At 35.0% G+C, this 21,966-nt stretch overlaps 1 protein-coding gene across 1 annotated transcript in view; it reads left to right on the top strand.

Moving 5' to 3' along the window:
* LOC131041412 (glutamyl-tRNA reductase-binding protein, chloroplastic) overlaps positions 1–20,226 on the top strand; it is a 146,437-nt gene extending 126,211 nt beyond the window's left edge. Inside the window, exon 8 of the mRNA XM_057974487.1 lies at positions 20,065–20,226. Coding sequence (XP_057830470.1) covers positions 20,065–20,211 — 147 coding nt within the window. The 3' untranslated portion in view covers positions 20,212–20,226. The remainder of the gene's footprint in view (positions 1–20,064) is intronic.
* Positions 20,227–21,966: the final 1,740 nt, after the last annotated feature.

The following is a 21,966-nucleotide window of genomic DNA, read 5'->3' as shown; positions in this document are numbered from 1 at the left end:
ATCTCATCAGTCTGAGGACTTATGGTTGCCAAATCAAGAATCTCTTGCCTAATTTTTCTAATATTCTTATGTACAAATTGCATAGGGTTTGCGGTAAGTACGATGTCATCAGCGCATAACACTGTCGAGAGCCCCACATCCCTATGGAGGTGCTGAGGTATTGCAGGTTCCTTTCCCTTATCCCGAACATTCGTCTGTGACAAGAATATAATTAACACTATCAAAATTACTTCAAAACACTCAAGAAAAGATCATAATGTAACAGTTTGATTCTATCTAATTTGCACAATTACAATGAGGTTTACCTGCTCCGTAGAAGTGTTGGGACCTACACCCCTATCTGAGCTATGTGGTGGATCCATGTGGCTCTGTGACAAAGAAAAAATATAAAAACGTTAGCAAAATGAAACCAATAGACTTAGCAAAAAAACTTAATAATACAATGGTTTATTGGATTCATTAATTGGAAGTTGGCTTAAATGGTATATATATAGTACGGACCACCCCCATGATAGTAACTTTGTTTGTATCTATACGATTCAAATTGTAATCGATTAGCAGCTCTTCCCCTACACTTATTAATTTTATCGCACATACAAACACACAATTTCCCTCACGTGCCTCAAATATGCAATTGGGTTGCTTATTAGTTGACCTAGGTCGTGTACTATTTATAAAACCTGCAATATTCCCTGTTGCTTTTGGCCTTCCATCAATGTATACAACCACTCGTTTACTTTGATCATTATCTTTTTGTTGTATATAATTGGCTGATAGTGCATACCTACGCATACTTTTTTTTATATCGAACAATCTGCATCTAATCATTATAATTGTAACAAGGTCCAACAAACTCCATCAATTCAGCAACTTTGTTGCAACAGACCTTTATGTTGTCCATGGAAAATAGGCCCAAACCATGTAACGACGAAGGTGCTATGCGATATATCCTCTCATAAACACAAAAATCAGTGTTTATTGGAGGAAGTTCCTTGGGTACACATTGTTTCAGTAGATGTTTGTACCTCAATGTCGCCTTTGGTCTCATCATCATAAGAACATGACCCCCCTTGAGCAAGAAAAAATTCCATGCGTTTATTGAATTTTCTTCTAATCTTTTGACCTCTAGTTGATCTCCCTATTTGAGATCTACTACATGTCTCACTTTCCTCTTCTATTCCTGCATTTCCCTCACTTGAGGAAGACACATCTGACAAATACCTATTTGGTGATACCTGTGCACCATCAAATGAGAGAGTTAGTTGGTAATGAGAGAGATATTTTGCAAATGAGGGTAATATTGATGAAGAAGTCGGCCATAAAGTTGATGTTGAGATTAAAATTTGAGTAAGTCCAACTGGGAACTCAAGTGTTGATAACTGTATTAGATTTGCTGCTAATGTTGATGTTTGAAAAACTGAGGAAGTTTGTTTTTCTTGTAATTTTTAAAAAATATATCATTTCTATAAGGTGTATTGACTTATACCTGTCGATCCATGAGACTGTGCAGGATCCTCGTCAAAGGGGTTCAGGTTCCTGCACCAATAATTGAGCATCATAAGCATTACATTTGTAATTTGATAAACAATAAATACTGCAGTATCATAAGCATCATAAGCATCACATATGTATCATCATATATGTAATTGAGCATCATAAGAATCACATATGTATCATCATAAACATGTAATCCATCACATACGTATCATAAATCACCATCCATCACATAGCTAATAAGTAGTCCACATTCCATAAATAAACACAAAGTTCAAAAAATGCCGCATGTATCATCATAAGCATGTAATCCATCACATATGTATTTTAAATCACCATCTATCACATAGCTAGAGGTGCATCATGAATTAATTAAGTAATGGCATTAGAATTCAAAACATTTTAATTATTTATGTAACCATATAAGTCAAATCAATTTCTATCAAGATATCAATATTAAATAGATAATATAATAATCGCATCTCATACATTTCATTCATGTCATTGATCTTCTTCTTCATCCAACTCATCATCATGACCATCATCATCATCCTCGTCATCGTCGTCGTCGTCATCGTCGTCGTCGTCATCGTCGTCGTCATTGTGTTCGTCATTGTCATCATCATCACCATCACCGACACCATCACCATCACCATCACCATCATCATCAGCAGCAACACCATCATCATCATCAACTTCTTCTTCGTGTACATTTCCGTCAGGAACATCATCGAGTAACTGTCGATCGTGATTATCTATATCATCTTCTACTTCTTCGGTATCTTCTTCTTCCATCATATTATACATTATCGGCCTTCCTCTTGGATCATGTCTAACAACAAATGACCAACCCAGTTTATGTGGAACCTCCGAGTAAAATACCTGCTCACATTGACTTGGAAGAACATAGGGCTCATCCCCAACTCGTTCAAACAACCTTGTATTAACCATTGTAAATCCGTTATCATGTTCGATAACAGTTCTATCAGGATCATTTATATTCAGTCGTAGCCTATACCATTTGATGACGAACAGAACTAATTTGAAGGAATTAAAGTCACACTCAAGTATATCATCCAAAATGCCATAGTATCGATTTTGAGACACTTGAGGATGTATGTCATTTCTAGATGAAATATTGGTCACCTCAAAGACTGCAGTTATCCCAGAATCACAAGTTTTCTTTGTGTCATCCAACTGTTTGATGCAAAATTTATGACCATTGCAGCACATAGCCTTGTGGTGTTTGACTTGCAATATGTCTAACATATTAAAATTATTGCATCATGAGTTGATAAACATACGGGTGATTAATAAAATTATACGTACCTATTGATCTCTTAAACCATATGCTAAATCAATTTCCCTTTGTGTAACATTGGAATCTCCATTACGATGAGCTTCTTTAACCAATGAAGTGACACCATCCCATGTTAATGTGCGACCAGAATGTTGACATCGTTCAATCCACACCGTCATCCAATCAAGATTGTTTGCAATATACAAATGTAGCGCATCCCACTCCCGACCAACTGTATAAATAATTAATAGACCACTTACAATTGATTTATTTAGAAGATGAAGAATTAATTTACTACAATAACATCTTATAATTACCTCTCACTTTCTTCAATCTACCTTTCCCCATCAAGTGCTCCCCTTCGAATTTATTAATGGGGTTGGGATCCCAAATGCGATCTATGTGGATTTTTACTGCAAACTTAGGAAGATATTCAGTAATGTACACCATAGTTTGGTATACCATATATCCCTCCACCATAGAACCCTCGGGATGTGCTCTTTGTCGAACCAAAGCCTTCAAAAATTTCAAGTGCCTCTCAACCATCCACATTGACCTAGTGTGTATAGGTCCACACAATTCGATCTCCTCAACTTGGTGTATGAGGTAGTGTTCTTGTGCATTGAAAAAAGTTGAAGGTAGACACTTTTGCATTTCACACATTAGATGAGGGATTTTTCTCTTCCAATATTTTATATCTTCCTTGTGGATTTCTTTAGATGACAACCACCTAATTAAAGAGATTGAAGATGCAAAAATATATAAACGAGACTTTACAAAATAATATACAAATATAATGCATAACAAGTAAAACAAATGGCAAATATAATATCTATACAACAAATTGAACAAACATCACTACTTACCTCATGTATTTTCCAAGATCATATATGACTTGCTTGATATTATTGTCGAAGTGGTCTGGGAGAGATAGAGGTAGAACGTACTGCAACAATTATAAAATGATCTTTTCATTATTTTCTAACATAATACAATGAAAAGTACATGCCCAGTATACAAATATATAGTGAATACACAAGAACACGAATTACCTTAATGAAGGTATGTCAATCATGCGTTTTCATCCCTGGCCCAAATTCACTCTTCTTTGATATGAGATTGTTTATGTTCGCAGCAAATCCTGTGGGAAATCGAATTTTTCGTATGACTTCTTTTATAGAATTGCTTTGCTGCTTCGTTAATAACCAAGGAAGGGCATTTATATTAATCTGATCTCCATTGCTATTTGATTGAATGACATTTTTCATTGCATGATTGGATTCCACAATGTCACTACAAATTTTGACAATTTTTTCTTTGTCACGCCTTCCATCCAATATTTTCCATAATGTCTCTGTTATATTCTTTCCAATATGCATTGTATCAAACAAATGCACAATTTGTAGCTGCTCGTAGTAAGGCAACCTACTGAATTGTTTGGGATAACTTTTTAGTCCCTTTGGAAGGTGGCCATCCATGCCTTGACGACCTTCAGTATCATCAATTACATCATCAGTAAACAAAACACGATAGAAAAATTCAAATTCCAAACATAAACCATTAGATGGAATGACATTACCTTGACGATTAATTCTATTATATTCCAACTTCCATAAATGAGGAGTCATTCTTCGTGGCTTTGATGTAGTCTCTTCTTTCCCATTGAAAAGATGTTTTTCAATATTCCGGTACTTATGATTTTTGTGAAGGAAGTGCCTATACTCATCAAACACCTACTTTCCTAAACTTTTTGAATGACGGGATTTCATCTTTGGACCACAAATTGGACATGCAAATTTTCCCTTTGTTTGAAGACCTACAAGATAATGTATAATTCTATCAAATCTGTTAATTTTTATAATTATAATTATCATGCACAACTTGAACACTATAACGTACCACAAAAATGTGTTAGCCCTGGGGCATCATGTATTGTCCATACAAGCATTGCATGGAATTGAAATTGTCTTTGTCCTATTAGTTTAGAGATGTCATACATGGTCACACCATTCCATAACTCTAGCAACTCATCGATAAGAGGCTCAATATATACATTCATATCTTTAACTTGGTACTTGCCTAGTGGAATGAACAAAAACATTACATAATTATTATGACCATTTTACTGCAATATTTATAATTAAATGTAGATGACTATTAAATGATAAAATACCTCGAACAATCATTGCCAACATTATGTGCTCCCTCTTTATTGACATCCATGGAGGAATATTATTGTTGATAACAAAAAGAGGCCACACCGAGTAAACAGATCTCAACTCTCCAAATGGATTGACACTGTCTGCTGCCAATGAAAGCCTGAGATTACGAGGTTCTTCTTTAAAGTGTGGCCACTTTTCCTCTATGTCCATAAATGCTGAACCATCCACAGGCATTCGAATAATGTCATCTCGACTTCTATTGCGTGCATGGTAATCCATAAATTGTGCCAAGCTAGTGCACCTGAATAATCGTTGCATACATGGAATAATGGGAATATAACGAAGAACCTTGCGAGGCACCTTTTTTGTTATTTGATCTGTTCGATATCTACTGATATGACATTCAGGGCATTCTGTTCCAAATTCATGTTGTTTATGATATATAATATGATCATTGGGACAAACATCTATTGTTTGATACTCCATTCCAATATCTTTCATAATGGCAGATAATTCTCGGTATGAGCGAGGTAGAATATTTGATGGTGGTAAGAAAAACTCACCTATCAATCTACAACAAAAAAAAGAAGTTTGAGGTGTTAATATAAAGAATATTAATGGTACATGATTCACCATTTATTAACTGTAATGACATGTATGACACACCTTAACATACGAGAGATTGTTATGTTGGATAAACCATTCATAACCTTCAAGTTCACCAACAACAATACAATAGAGAGGAGAGTTGTTTGGGAGCCTTTGTAAAGGGGCTCATATGCCTTCTCAAGAAGAGGTAAATCATGAACATCAAGGTCATCCTGATCATCATGATCAACTGTGCCAGCACTAAATGTGTCATGGATCAATGTATTTGTACCATCATCTTCAATTGTGTTTTCTGGTGCATGATCATCATCTTCCATGGGATCATTATCTTCAGCTTCGATATTCACACCTCCATGTTCCTCCACTTCCAAAACCATATTCTCAGGGTTTTGTTGATCCATACCATGTGCTCTAGGGTGCTCCACCTATATAAAATTGATATACATAAATAAACCGTGATCATGATCTCATTATCAAGTGATTTCTTATGTATATAAATTGTTAAAACGATATAATGAACAACTTACCAGTGGATGATAATCATGTCCCCCTTCAATGTGACCATGCTGCCTACAATGTTTCTTAGTTGTTTTGATTAGAAGTCTTCTAGTCTTTAAGCTCTTACAAATTTTGCAGGGACAATAACATTTCCCATCACCTTTTCTTTTCAAGTTAGACCATAATCTAGCAATTGTCTCCTTATTTTGTTCTTCGCTGATATTATCTAACATGGTCTTTCTTCACAGGCAAAAAAATCAGGCTATGGAAACGTCAGTGCAAAAGCTTCACAAAAATTGCAAATCGAACCAAAACCATTGAACTTAATAGAGAACGTATTTAATGTAGCTGATTGTGTGAATTTCTAAGCATTGTATCTGCAAATTCTTACTAAAAGTTTGCCTGTTGCAGACTTTTTGAGAGACATTTTTAAGTATTCTAAGCAAAGCATTTATTTAAACATACACTTATTCATCCACATTGCAGGGATAACAATACAAGGCTCACATATTGGTCTAAGAGGATGCCATGGTTTCACAAAGTAACCAAGAACCATATGAAATGATGGCCATCTTGAATCCACACACAACTAGGGAGGATCCATATGATTATGTATGACTTCCCCCTTGTTTGTTTAATGGGATTAGCCAACTCCAAGACATAGCCGTCAATAATCACTAAGAATGTACAAGTGGATCGTAGCTACCCATACAACAAACACTTACCCTATCCTCAAATTTTCCCAATGTTTGATTCCTTATATACACTCATCCAAGGTTATCTATGTCGATCTTGGTGAGGAATCACATCACAACAAAGAAGGCAACATTTAAAAATAGCAAGAGTTTCACTAAACTACCAAAGATCATAAATATTGAAAGAAAGAAAAAATAGTAACAATAATAAGTCAAATAAATGTGTTCAATTCCAATAGCAAATCAAACATAGCCACTATAACTACACAATAGAGAAAACTCACAATAGTGATTAAACTAATTCAAACAAGATAAAATAAAATTGTTGGCCAATGCAACAAAGATGAGAGATCATCAATAATTGAAGGAAACTTCACAATCCTTAAAAGTGCACATTACATAACTATACAACTAGAAATTGTGGCTAAATAGAGTGAAGATTCATCATGACTCCAATAATAGTCCCTCATGTGTGCATTTGTGGCATGAACACAAAAACTCCCACATGGCATGGCCATGTACCTAATGGAGAAGACATGCCTAGGCTACATGCCCAAAAAACATGACTATAATAATAGTCCCTCATGCATGCATTTGTGGCTTGCACACTACAAATCCTAACATATCATGGCAATACACCTCATAGAGAAGACACACCTAGGGCCACATTGCACATAGCAACGTGCCTCACAAAGAAGACATGCATAGGGCACATGCCACATAGCAATGTGTCTTATGGAAAAATGTGCATGCATGTCACACACCAAAGCTATATGTATACATCACAAGGCACATTCAAATGTTATCAAACACAACCTATTGTATCTAACATGAGTTCCTCTCTACATGTGTGCAAATCTTCCAACACTAATCGCCACTAAGAAGGAATAATATAAAATGCATCTTCAAATATTTGTGTGTGTGTGTGGAATTGTGTCTTTGAACCCAAATCACTACCATCAACAACATGTAACCATCACCTACACTATATCAAAACATAAGTATGGTGTGACATCATATCTATTTGCATAATGTCAAAACACATGCAAACATGAAAATCATCATAGCATGACAAAAATCAATCTCCACATGTTGGAACAAAGATATAAATAAGATAATAGGGTAAGAGGAAACTCGTACCAAGAACCACATACCAACTATCAGCAATGCCATCAAGATAAATGTAGGATAGGATACCACTATGAGCCATCCAATGGTCCATTCTATGAGGAGAACTAGGGGATACTATCTTTGAAAGGTGTGGTCAATAGAGATAATCCCTACTAATGCCACAATATGTCACCATAGCTTCTTGAGTTTTCCATTCTTCTACTTAACACCACATTTATTGAGTTCCTCAACAGTGAGGTTGGTTCTCAATAGGATGCACAAACATGTAAACACACAAGCATGGTTTCATCATACTTGTACAACAATACAAATTCATTTTTCTAGTTAATTACTTAGTGTAAAAATAACTCCATTACATAACATAGGGTAATAATCACCATAAGTTTTCAAATAAACTGCCCAAACATCAATTGGAGTTACCCTTTCTAAGGTACAAACATAATTTATTTATAACTTCAAAATTAAAATAATCACAATACATCCAAATAAGTTCAATAGTGCATGGAAATAGACAGCATGATCCATAATTAAACCCATAAATTACCCTAATTGGATATGCTAAGAAAATGGTGTCTCAAATAATAGAGATTATGTTGGACCTATAATAGAGATCTGGACTTTGTTTCATCATACACAAGCATGGTTTCGTCATACTTGTATCCAAATACACCATCCATAAATAGGTACTCAGTACCACAATCTCATGGGTACCCTTTTAGCTGAATTTACCCTATATTTAGGTGAATCTACCCTTGTATCATTCCTTGATCTAGTATGTCATTCCACCAATCAATAATTTTTCCATATTCTTGGGAGAATACACTATCCCTTAGGTGAATATGCCATATCCTTAAATGAATCCTCCTTGTCATCATCCTAAGTCCTCTTTTTGTTAAGTCTTATCCCTTCATCTTTAGGAAAATCCACCTATCCTTATGTGAATCTACTTTCTCTTAGGTGAATCTATTTCACATAAATCATTTATCTTATCCATCTTTCTTACGCAAATGGTGAATTTTTCCTATCCTTAGATGACTACACTCCCATTTAGGTGAATCTATCTAGTTTTAGTCTCCTTCCATTATTTTGTCCAAATTTGTATCCTCTAGTTTACATGAATCTACTTGTTCTTAGGAAAATCAACCCTATCATTCTAAGGAAAATTCACCTTGTCATCATCCTTAATCATCTACCTTTCAAGTGTATAGTCCATCCATCCTTGGGAGAATCTAACATATTATTGGGAAAATCCACTCCCTCTTAGGTGAATCCACCTTTTCCACCTTCTCATTAATCTATTATTTGTTCTAAGAAGGACACAAAAGTGGATAGAAAACAATAGAGGAGATAGTACTGAAACAAGTACTAAGGAATTGCATTAGTGACATGTCACAAATGTGAGTTATACATGTTCCAAATTGATTGATTCTCATGAAGGAACTAAGTTATCTACAATAAATAGCCACCCAAGAAACCCATTTGCTTTAGGCAAACTATCTTCTTAGTAGTAGCTTAATTCTTGAGACACTTGATTTAGATATGATCTTGTAAATGGTGTTAAAAAGAGTAATTAGTCACCAACCAACCACACTCTTCATTTGTATATTTAAGAATTAGTTTGGTCAAAACTTAATCTTTGAAAGAAGGTAAAAGAATTTTTAGGTATATTATTTATTTATTTTTAAAAAAAGAAACAACCACCTCACCATTCCCTTGACCCCTAATATCCCCAGCATAAGCCACGATGAGGCATAATGCAAGGTGTGACACCAAGAAAGATAGGGAGCTGGCCTTTGAATAAAGACATGCCACTTAAATGAGGATAGAGTGAAAAAGGCCCCTAACATCCAATGCCCATATAAAGAAGGCATTCCAGTTCATTTTCAAAACATCATCCAAGCAATTAATGTTCTGATCAATGCATCAAGACACAGTGAAATAGACCCAGAGAATGACCAGTCAGAACTAAAAACATCATTTGATCATATAAGATCAGAGCACATAAGAGATGAAGGATAGGTAAAGATAATATGTACTTTATGATGTTTGATATCTTCTTGTTTGTCTTGTAGGTAAAAGCAAAGAGGCGGACTTTGAAGGAATTCTATTACATTATCAGACATGTAACAACAACAACACCAAGTTTAGGAAAGATTGGGCATTAATGAGAATTACCAAGTTCTGAATTGAAGTAAGGATGAAAAGATAGGAAGGGGAGGATAGGTAATTCTTTTCAAACATCAAACAGTCTAATTTAGTGCAGGTGCAGATTGAGAGATAACTCCAGAAATCAAGATTAAAGATCAGAGAAAAACAAATGAGTGATCAAAATCTGATCAAGTTCATTTGTTTGTACAAGTGAAGACAAGTAAAACTTGATCTTCCAAATCACCTTATGCAAATGGAACTTTAATCATCGATTTGGGAGTGAAGGTTTTGTTCACATAAGGATGAGGTAATACAAATGGAGAACCTAAGACCGACTTGATGCAATGCGAATGAATGATGAGGGGCATATTTGTTTATACAAATGAATAAGAAAAAGCATCAAGACCTTGTGATACCAATGAAAGGGAAATGATCGATTGAATTGAGGAATACCACAAAGTCAAAATCCAGATGCAATTGAAATTGCAAACACCGAGGGAACAAGCTCTGCTCTACCTGTGGTTCAAAAGCCGACTGTAAATCCATGTATCTGACTATGGTTTGGAAGTTGACTGTGAGTGTAGTTGTTCCTAGGTGCCCCCCGGTTAACTAGGAGTAAGAAGAAGCTACCTGGTTATATCTAGATATATAGATATAGAAATAGATAAGTAGATGAGGGAGGCTACGCATTTGTCATCAATGCCAATATTAGTGAAGGAAGAAAAAACAAGGAGGTCTGATTGTCTTAAACAAGTTCATAATAGTGAACTCATCAAACAAAGAAGATCAAAATACAAATTTGTTTACACAAAAGAACGAGGAAACACCGAATTGCTTGCACAAAAGAAACATTCAAAATCTGCCCAAGTGAAAAATTGCAAAGGAACCTAATATGGCCGATCATGTTAAGGATTGCAAAGCAAGTTTAAATGGCCGATCAAATCAAATCTTGAAAAGGTCCTTCTAAATGCCGCCAAAAACCTTACCTTGCTTGCAGTGCAGAGATCGCTTCGGCGGGGGGGGGCAGCGGCTTCGGTTTGCTTTACACAATGAAAATGCGTTGTGTTTTTTTTTTTTAATATAATGCTTGAGGTCGTTAGAATTCCGACGAACACGGGCATTTAAAAAAAAAAAATCAAATTTTCACACAATGCTCCTTGTTCGTTGGAAACCTCCGTTGGAATTTGACCCCAAATGTATTAGTGTCTTCAAAAGACAAAGTCTGACAATCCATTAAAGGCAACCTTAGATGAAGAGGTCAGGAGGTTGATGTTAGAATTTGGGCTTCAAAGGGAGTAGCTAGAGGATCTGCCTTATTTGATTTCCAAGGATCTTGATCATATTGATTGTTGGTATTTTGGTATGGTTTTGTCATTGATGTCAACACCTACTAAACTCTTATCAACTCTGGCACTTTGGAGAATCAACAACATTCACCGGCAAGCAAGTGACTCATGCACAGTCATCGGTATTTGGTGCACCGACGAGATATAATGATCACTGGCACTTGGAATGATATGGAAAACACATGGTTATGTCGAAGACATCGTTTGGACATCTTGTCCTGGAGTTTTGTTCATTGATATATTCATATTTGCATATTTGTTGTTACCGGCAAATAAGTCTAGGGTTACATCGGCAGGTTTATCTTTTCCAGATCAACATGGCACGCTATGGAGATGATTAATTATTATTGTAAATGCATTAAGCCGACATGTTCAATCGGTTATTGCATCGGATATTGTATTGTTTATAAAATGTTTTTATTATAATATCTTGTAGAGCCGACCTACTAAATTGGTCTTAGGTTATGGTATAAATGTAAGATCTTATTTGAAAGATCAAATGTGGAATGTGAAAAAGGATTGTGTGAAGGTATATGCGAGAATAAGAAGAGATATACACGCAGACATCATTTGAAGATTGAAGGAGGGTTTTGTGAAGACAATCAGAACTACACCGGTACTGAATCCAATATATGAAGATAATATTTTGTGTAGTACATTCTTATTGGATTTAACCATCCAACTGTAGTCAGTGTGACTCTCATTTTGTGATTGAGCAGTGAGCTCTAGGCGCTTGGCCTTTCTGCATGTGCAAACCCCATTTATGTACACTTACTATCTGCAGTAGTATCATCTGATTATGGGTAAGGTTTCCCACTGTGGTTTTTCCCCTTACAGGGTTTCCACATACAAATATTTGTGTTATGTGTTGTGGATGACTTTGTGTTTATGTTTCATGCACTAATCCTTACCGGTATATCAATTAACTGTTAAAACTATCTACCGACATAAGTTTAACAACTTGAGGAGATCCAATGTCTACTAACTATTTCAGGAAGGACAGTCCTAAACTTCATGGAACCAACTATGGCATATGGAAGATCAGAATGGAGACACATCTAAATTGCATTGGAAAGGACATCTGGGATGTTACAAAGAATGGTTATATTGCTGTTGTACAAGGTCAGCCTAATCCAGCTAACTTGACGAAAGATGAGGAAAATGATTGCAAAGCAAGAGAAGCACTTTTGAGTGCATTATCAGATCAACAAATCATGGGACTATCAGATAGGTCTACTGCTAAAGCTATTTGAGATCATTTGGAAACACTGAATGAAGGAGATTCCATAGTCAAAATTGCAAAACTTGAAAGCTTTTGGGTTAGGTATGAACATTTGAAAAATGGAAGAAGATGAAAGGATTTCTGCTTTTATGGAAAGAGTAAATGAAATTGTTTTGGGTATTAAATGTTGTGGAGGAACCTTAAGTGAGGATGAAATTGTTTCAAAATTTTTAAGAGGATTGCCACCGACATTTAAAATGAAAGTCACTGCTATAAATGAGTTAAAAACTATGTCTAATACATCAGTTACTAGGGATACACTAATTGGGAAACTTTCAGCTTTTGAAATTGAAGAATTTGGTCCTGTTGCTACTATAAAGACAAATTTGGCCTTTAAAGCATCAACATCATCTGCTCCATCATTTGACAAATCTAATTGGAAAGCTTTTTATGCAAGAGAACTTGAAGAAACTAGGAAGGAGAATGAAGAACTTGAAGAACTTGAAGCACTATTTGCAAGGAAAATGCCAAAAGGTCCTGTTGGAAGTAAGTATGAAGGTAAAGCACCCTTTAAATGTTTTAACTACAATAAGATTGGTCATATGGCTTCAAGATGCCCTGATAGACATGCTAGACTAAGAGAAGAAGCTAGAAGAACATACAAGCCTAACCCTGAATATCAGATATACAAATTTAAGAAGAATAAAGACAAATCATGTTACATTGCTGATGAAGGTGTGACTGATGATTCTGATGAGGATCCAATAGACAATGGATGGGTTTTTGTTGCTATAACAGAAGATCAACCGACACCTACTGCTCAACTGGTAGTACAGACCCTGGCAGCTAAAGTTGAAGTAAAGGATGAATGGATCATTGATTTGGGATGCTCACATCATATGACATGAGACAAAGGTAAATTCTTGAACTTTCAAGAATACAATGGAGGCTTAGTGAGATTTGGAGATGACAAAGATTGCTCAATCAAAGGTAAGGGTACAATATCTCTTGATGGTAAGCATAACATTGACAATGTTTACTATGTTGAAGGATTAAAGCATAATCTTTTGAGTGTTGGTCAATTAGTTGAGAAAGGATTTCAATTACAATTTAAAAATGGAAAATGCAAAATCATGAATAGAACTGGTTTGGAAATTGCAACTGGTAATCAGACTAGAGGTAATATCTTTCATTTGAATAACAGTGAAAAGACATGCTTGATTGCACATATAGATGAAAGTTGGTTATGGCATAAAAGACTCTGTCATGTAAACTTTGATTGCATGGTAAAGATCAGTACTACTAAGGCAGATAGAGATTTACCTAAAATTGTCAAACCTCATAATACAGTATGTAAGGAATGTCAATTTGGAAAACAAGTTAGAGCTAGTTTCAAAAGTATTCCAGAAAAATCCAATAATGCTCTTGATTTGATTCACAATGATTTATGTGGTCCAGCTAAAACTAAAAGCTTACAAGGTGATAGATATTTTATGCTAATCATTGATAACTACTCTAGAATGTGTTGGGTTACCTTTCTTAGAGAAAAATCAGAAGCACTGGGAAAGTTTAAACTATTCAAAGCAATGGTTGAAAATGAAACCGGTAAGAAAATCGAATGTTTAAGATCAGATCAAGGAGGTGAATTTACATCTAAGGAATTTAATACATTCTGTGAAGTGAATGGAATCAAAAGACAGCTATCAGCACCTCAGACACCACAACAAAATGGAGTTGTTGAAAGGAAAAACAGAACCATCTTGGATGTAGCAAGAAGTATGTTATCAGAAGCAAACCTACCACATGTATATTGGAGAGAAGCAGTCAGTACAGTGGTCTATACATTCAACAAATTTCACATCAAAGGTGAAACTGATAAGACCCCTCATGAACTATGGTCTGGTAATACTCCTACTCTTAAGTATTTCAGAATTTTTGGAAGTAAATGTTACATCAGAAGAGATGAGTATATTGGAAAATTTGATCCTAGAAGTGATGAAAGAATATTTCTTGGTTATTCATCTAAGAGCAAGGCATATAGATGTTTTAACAAAAGATTACAGAAAATTGTTGAAAGTACAAATGTAAAGATTGATGAACAATTCAGAGGAACTTCAAGGTATGTAGACTCTGAACCGACAACAAAAATTTTGACAAATGAACCTACTCTAAATCCACTGGTACAGAATGAAGATCCAGTTACCCTGGTATCATCTGAGGATTCCATAGTAACTGAGGAACCACAACAAACAAAGGCACCTCGGTATGTAAGATTGAATCATTCTGAAGATCAGATAATTAGAAATAAATTTAAAGAGTTATGACAAGAGGAAGATTGGCAAATGAAGAGGTATGTCTTATTTCTCAAATTGAACCATCATCTGTTAATGAGGCATGTGAAGATAAATTTTGGATTAAAGCTATGGAAGAAGAATTAGAACAAATTGAGAAAAATAACACTTGGACATTAGTTCCCCAGCCTAAAGATAAAAATGTAATTGGAACCAAATGGGTATTCAGGAACAAACTTAATGAAGATGGTAAGGTTGTCAAAAATAAAGCAAGACTAGTGTGTAAGGGATATTCTCAGAAAGAAGGAGTTGATTACAACGAAACCTTTGCACCGGTAGCTAGAATTGAGGCAGTCAAATTATTTTTGGCTTTTGCAGCACACAAGAACTACAAAGTTTATCAAATGGATATTAAATGTGCATTTTTGAATGGAGATCTTGAAGAAGAAGTATACATTGAACAACCTGACGGATTTTCTTTGACAGATGACAATGATATGGTTTGCAGGTTAAGAAAAGCTTTGTATGGACTAAAACAAGCTCCAAGAGCTTGGTATGCAAGATTGGATAAGTATCTTTTAAAGATTGGTTTTAGTAAAGGGAATGCAAACATCAATTTATATTATAAAATAACTAATGATGACATCTTGATTCTAGAAGTATTTGTTGATGATATAATCTTTGGAGGAGAAGATGGATTATGTAAAGAATTTTGTATTAAAATGCAGCAAGAATTTGAAATGTCTATGATTGGAGAAATAAAATTCTTTTTAGGATTGTAGATTTCACAGACTGATAAAGGTATATTCTTGAGTCAATCCAAGTACTTAAAAGAGTTACTTAAGAAATTTGGGATGGAAAACTCTAAACCAGTAAGCACACCTATGACAACAAATGACAAATTATCACAAAGGGATGAATCTACACCTATTAATCCAACTAGATACAAATCTATGATAGGAGGTTTACTGTATTTGACACAAACCAGACCTGATATTATGAATGCAGTATGTATTGTTTCAAGATTTCAAAGTAATCCTAGAGAAAATCATGAATCAGCAGTAAAAGGATTTTCCGGTACTTACAAGGCACTATAAATCTTGGATTATGGTATCCTAGAGATGAAAACTTTGAACTATGTGCATACACAGATGCAAATTGGGCAGGAGATGTGGATGATAGAAAAAGCACCACCGACGGAGCATTCTTTCTTGGAAAAAGATTAGTTTCTTGGTTGAGGAAGAAACAAAGTTGTACATCTTTATCAACATCAGAATCAGAATATGTTGCAACAACAACTAACTGTACACAGGTACTATGGCTTAAGCAAATGTTGAAAGACATAAAGGTAAAATGCAAGGAACCTATTACTATCTATTGTGATAACACTGTAACAATTGATATATCTAAGAATCTGGTACTACATTCTAAAACCAAACATGTTTCTATCAAACTGAATTTTCTAAGGGAAAATGTTGAAGCAAAGGAGATAAAACTGGTTTATCTGAATACTAAAGAGCAGATTGCAGATATTTTCACTAAACCTTTGCCTAAGGAGATTTTTGAATATCTCAGAGATCAGCTTGGGGTCATACCCCCACCGGTAGAGACCTAGGAAGTTGATGATTGTCATCAACTGGTAGAATTAACAGACAAATCTTTTATTCTGGTATTTGATGGGAAGCTACTTCTCAGGGGGAGTAGTTGGTATATTGAGTTGATTGGTATTTTGTATATGAACTTGGTTTTGTTGTAACTTTGGCATTTGATGTCAAAGGGGGGGAGATTGGTATGGAAAAACTTTGAAAAACACAAGGAAAACACATGTTGCTCCAAGGGGGAGAGATTGTTGTTTAGGAGAGATTATTACTCTTTGTATTTATTTTGATTTCTGGTTATGATCTTTTTGGAGATTGTTGGTTTTTGGTACTTGGCATTTCTGTTTTGGCACTTTGATGGTTTTTCCATCTTGTGTTGCCATCAATGCCAAAGGGGGAGATTGTTGGTATTTTGGTATGGTTTTGTCATTGATGTCAACACCTACTAAACTCTTATCAACTCTGGCACTTTGGAGAATCAGCAACATTCACCGGCAAGCAAGTGACTCATGCATAGTCATCGCTATCTGGTACACTGGCAAGATATAATGATCACCGACACTTGGAATGATATGGAAAACACATGGTTATGTCGAAGACATCGTTTTGACATCTTGTCCTGGAGTTTTGTTCATTGATATATTCATATTTGCATATTTGTTGTTACCAGCAAATAGGTCTAGGGTTACACCGACAGGTTTATCTTTTCCAGATCAGCATGGTACGCTATGGAGATGATTAATTATTATTGTAAATGCATTAAGCCGACATGTTCAATCGGTTATTGCATCGGATATTGTATTGTTTATAAAATGTTTTTATTATAATATCTTGTAGAGCCGACCTACTAAAATTGGTCTTAGGTTATGGTATAAATGTAAGATCTTATTTGAAAGATCAAATGTGGAATGCGAAAAAGGATTGTGTAAAGGTATACGCGAGAATAAGAAGAGATATACATGCAGACATCATTTGAAGATTGAAGGAGGGTTTTTGTGAAGACAATCAGAACTACACCGGTACTGAATCCAGCATATGAAGATGCTATTTTGTGCAGTACATTCTTATTGGATTTAACCATCCAACTGTAGTCAGTGTGACTCTCATTTTGTGATTGAGCAGTGAGCTCTAGGCGCTTGGCCTTTCTGCATGTGCAGACCCCATTTATGTACACTTACTATCTGTAGTAGTATCATCTGATTGTGGGTAAGGTTTCTCACTGTGGTTTTTCCCCTTACAGGGTTTCCACGTACAAATATTTGTGTTATGTGTTGTGGATGACTTTGTGTTTATGTTTCATGCACTAATCCTTGCCGGTATAGCAATTAACTATTAAAACTGTCTACCGACATACTTAACTGGTTTATCGGTATTAAGCATCAAGTTGGTTAAGTTGTTTTTTTGTTTGAATTTATTTGACAACTGATTCACCACCCCCCCCTCTCAGTTGTCTCCGAGATCTAACATTGATTTAGAGGGAGTAGACCATGTCGAGATGGTTTCTCTAGTAATCATAAAATTCTAGCAGTTAGAGGAATCTATGATTCATGAGATAGAGTTCCATGTGATATCCTTGGATGGATGTATACTTGGTGGGCTTGGGATTCACCAAGGGTGATGCAAACCTCCGAGACAAGCTTTCAGAGATATGGAAAAATGAAGCTCTAATCAAGAGGGAGGCTCAACATTAGTGATCTTTTGTGATTTGATAATACATTTCTCTTTGAGAGAGACTTGAGGTGAAATTCCTTATCTCCACCCTATGATATGGTTCATGGTGGATGTCATGTGTGTGACTCCATGACTTCATTGGTTCAGTACTTGTTAAGCCCCTGTGAACATTATTGAGAGGTGACGCTCTCACAATGATGAACACTTGTACTTTTGATCATTATTGTAAGGTGATGATCTTGCAATATTGATTGACCATACCATCATGATGGACATCATGAGACATGATATTTGTGGATAAACCATGATGGTTGATATTGCATAAAGAGATATTCATGGTGGATATTATGTGATGTAATATCCGTGGACATGCCATGAAGTAATATCCTTAAATGCCATAATGGTGGATATCATGAGACGTGATATCTGTGGACAAGCCATAATGGTGGATATTACATTATGTGGTTATGGTGGATATCATGTGACGTGATATCCGTGGATATGCCATAACCTTTGATATCACGGTGAGGTGATATTTTTCTCTCACACAATAAATGGAGTTGTTGTGTTTACTATAAGATGTTATTACTTATTGAAGATGTCAAGTAGGATTCCTCCCTAGCTAAGAGGGAGTGTTGATTTTATTGTAGCTGTGGTCAGAATCCACAACCCTACATAAATAACACAAAGCTTGTGATTATAATAATAATTATATTATAATTATTATATTATTAATTGAGATAATATAATTATAATTATTAATAATATATTAATATTATATTAATATATAATCATTTATATTTAATTATTTAATATTATAATTAAGTATGGTGTCCCTTGGCGAAAGGGCACCTCTTGCATATATATTATGAGATGTGTGATCTCATTGAGTGTAGGAGATAATAATAATAAAAAATAAAGTACAGGAAATACTCGGGACTTTAACATTGCTCTTTTTGGCTCCAATGTTTTTTGGCAGTATATGGAGGGCCTAGTAAAGTGTTATCTAGGCATTTAATATTTGCATTGATCACTTAATGTTTATATCAAGGGTTATAGATTACTTCATCACACATTACCTATATAATCAAGATGATTGTAAATTTGTAATATATCTCATATCTCATATCTCATATCTCAATATTCAAGCAATTTCATTGTTGAAACACTCTCTTGTGGAAGGTTTCGCTTTTTTTGGTTGGTGCTCCTAAAGTTTGCAGCTTCAACAGCTCGTAGGTACTCCATTGATAGACGTTGGAAATGTCTAGATCTTAGCTCATAAGATCACCAAGCAGTATTCTAGTTTCCTCTGCCTTTAGTATTATGTTCTCATTATAGCCCAGTGATGTGTTAGACTGCTTCATAGTGATCATGATGTTGCATTGAGATGTGTGCTTACCTTCTTGTGCCTGGGGGTGAGAATTTATGTGTTGTGGCTGATTATATTCTTGAGAGTGATGTGGTGTGATATTTTACTTGAATTGAATTGTGGACCTATTGATATTGGTGTATTGGTTTAATGTGGAATAATTGTGCTTTTCAATATTAAATGATTATTGAGTTAGAATGATGTCATGATTCAGAATTATCATATGGAGATGTTGATATGAATGTTAGGATGAAAAGTGAATTTGATCAATCATCAAAATGTGGCAAGTAATATTTTATGTTATTTTATTCAATTAAAGATATTAAATCCTTATTACATTGTGATTGAGAGGGTACATGTTAGATTCAATTGATGATATTTTTATATGATGTTTGTTATGCTTATAATGATAGATTATGTATTGACCATGTTATTGTGTGGACCACGATTGGGGAATATTATATTTGTATATATATTCTTTGGCTATGATGAACAGGCTAAGGTACCCATAATGTGTTGGAGTGATGTAGGTACAAGGCATCGACTGCACTTGGTTTTGCAAGTTTGAGCAATGCCCATTTCCCCAACTGTGGTTAACAAGAGATAGCACACTAGCCAAAGTATCCCTGAGTCAAAACCTGACATTCCTTAATAAGAACAATTTCCTTGCAGTTTAATATTTGAATTTCAACTATCGTAGCTGGTAGTGTTTAGAAAACCTAGTTGTCATGTGTATTAGACCCATAAAAAGTGTTTGAGCATTTTGGCTTATATCGCTGCATTTTATTATATATAATTGATGTTTTAATATTATTGTGGCTATTCAAAAACTAAATGCTTTACTATGGCTTATATGTATTTAAAATGAAGGTAATTGCCTAATTTGTTTTATTGGGGTTAATTTGGGAATTAGAAAGTGATTTTTATTAATTGTTATTTTTATATTTTATTTCGAAAGGGAAAAGTGAGGTTTATAATGGGGAATTAGACACCATTTGGACACTCAGTTTATTTTTCACATTTTTGCTCTCTAAACCCTCCTACATTCAATTTTTGGGATTTTCATTATGGGAGATCTATTGGAAATAATTTTGTGAGTAGAAGCTCAATGGATTTGTCTTCATGGATTTTCCTTGTTGTCCAAAGGATTTGAGCTATGATTGGGTTTGTGAAAAGTTCTTCAATTTTGAAGCTTTGCTTAAGTTGAGGTAGGAAAACTTTCATTTCTCCCTATTTGTTCATTCTTTTCGATTCAAATTTGTTTCTTTGATTTAACAATATGATTTAGAAAATTTCTCCAATTTGGATCAAGTGGTTTTATGCATTGTGTAATTTGTATTGATTGAAAATCTAAAATGATGCTCTAGGCAGGGTTATGTTGTCAAAATTTGTATAGAGTGATTGAATGGTGAATTTTATTGTTGGAATGTGATGCTGTTTATATTTGAACTGGTGGGTATTAATTAGATTTTAGATGTTTGAACTTTAATTTTTAAGCTTTTTGAAGTTCCTTTAATGGAGGTTATGGTTTATGACTAGTTTTTGGGCAATTTTGTGTAAAGTTGAAAGGTGGAATTTGGAGGTTACGACTTGATATTAAGATGTGGGATAATGGATAATGTATATGAAATTTCATTCTTGGGGTAAAATTTGATTTGTATCATGATGTATTGGTCAATTGGGCATATGAGCTATATGGTGAATATGGACATTGTGAGACTGTATTGTGTTAATTGATGAGACATTGGGTAAATGTTCTTTGAGACTGGAGATTGCAATCGATATGATATTCATTGTTTTGATTTGATTGTTCCTCATTCGTTGTGAATGGGATGAGCCTTAGGATTAGGTACTAAAGTGGGTCTAGGGAGTAGCTCCCACTTGTGCCCCCAACTCGTAAGTGGTATGTTGACAATCATGTTTGGGGGATTCTAGTAATGAAGGGAAAAACTAATTAAACAGGGTGGGATAAAATATTAATTAAGATAATTGGTGCTTGAACATGCCTTGAGCACTACTATGAGGCCAAGGATGTATTGGGAAGGCATGCCCACACATGGAGCATTGAGACTTGTCTTGAGAGACATGCTCATGTAGCGGTAGGATTTGCATGATCGTCATTCTCGCCTGTATGCGAGAATGCTTGGCACCATGTGGTGTGTCCTTATTTGCACACATGATAACACTCCCTATACTTAGCACTCTAGTATCTATGTCCTAATAGTGGAGTAGCACTTGATAGATTTATTTTTGTTGCTCATTTCGGCTATTGTGTTGCGATATTGTGTCTTATGGAAAATTTTGGTGTTGCTCATTGATGGTGCCTCCTAGTCTTTTAGTGTTTCTATTTGAGGATGCATCCTCATGCTTTTGATGTTGGCGTATTAATGATTCAACACCTTTCTTATTTGATGTTTCTTTATGATGATGGT

The sequence above is a fragment of the Cryptomeria japonica genome, chromosome 11 (assembly GCF_030272615.1).
Source record: "Cryptomeria japonica chromosome 11, Sugi_1.0, whole genome shotgun sequence".
Taxonomy (NCBI): domain Eukaryota; kingdom Viridiplantae; phylum Streptophyta; class Pinopsida; order Cupressales; family Cupressaceae; genus Cryptomeria; species Cryptomeria japonica.
Note: the sequence above shows the minus strand (reverse complement) of the source record. Positions and strands in the feature narration are given on the sequence as shown.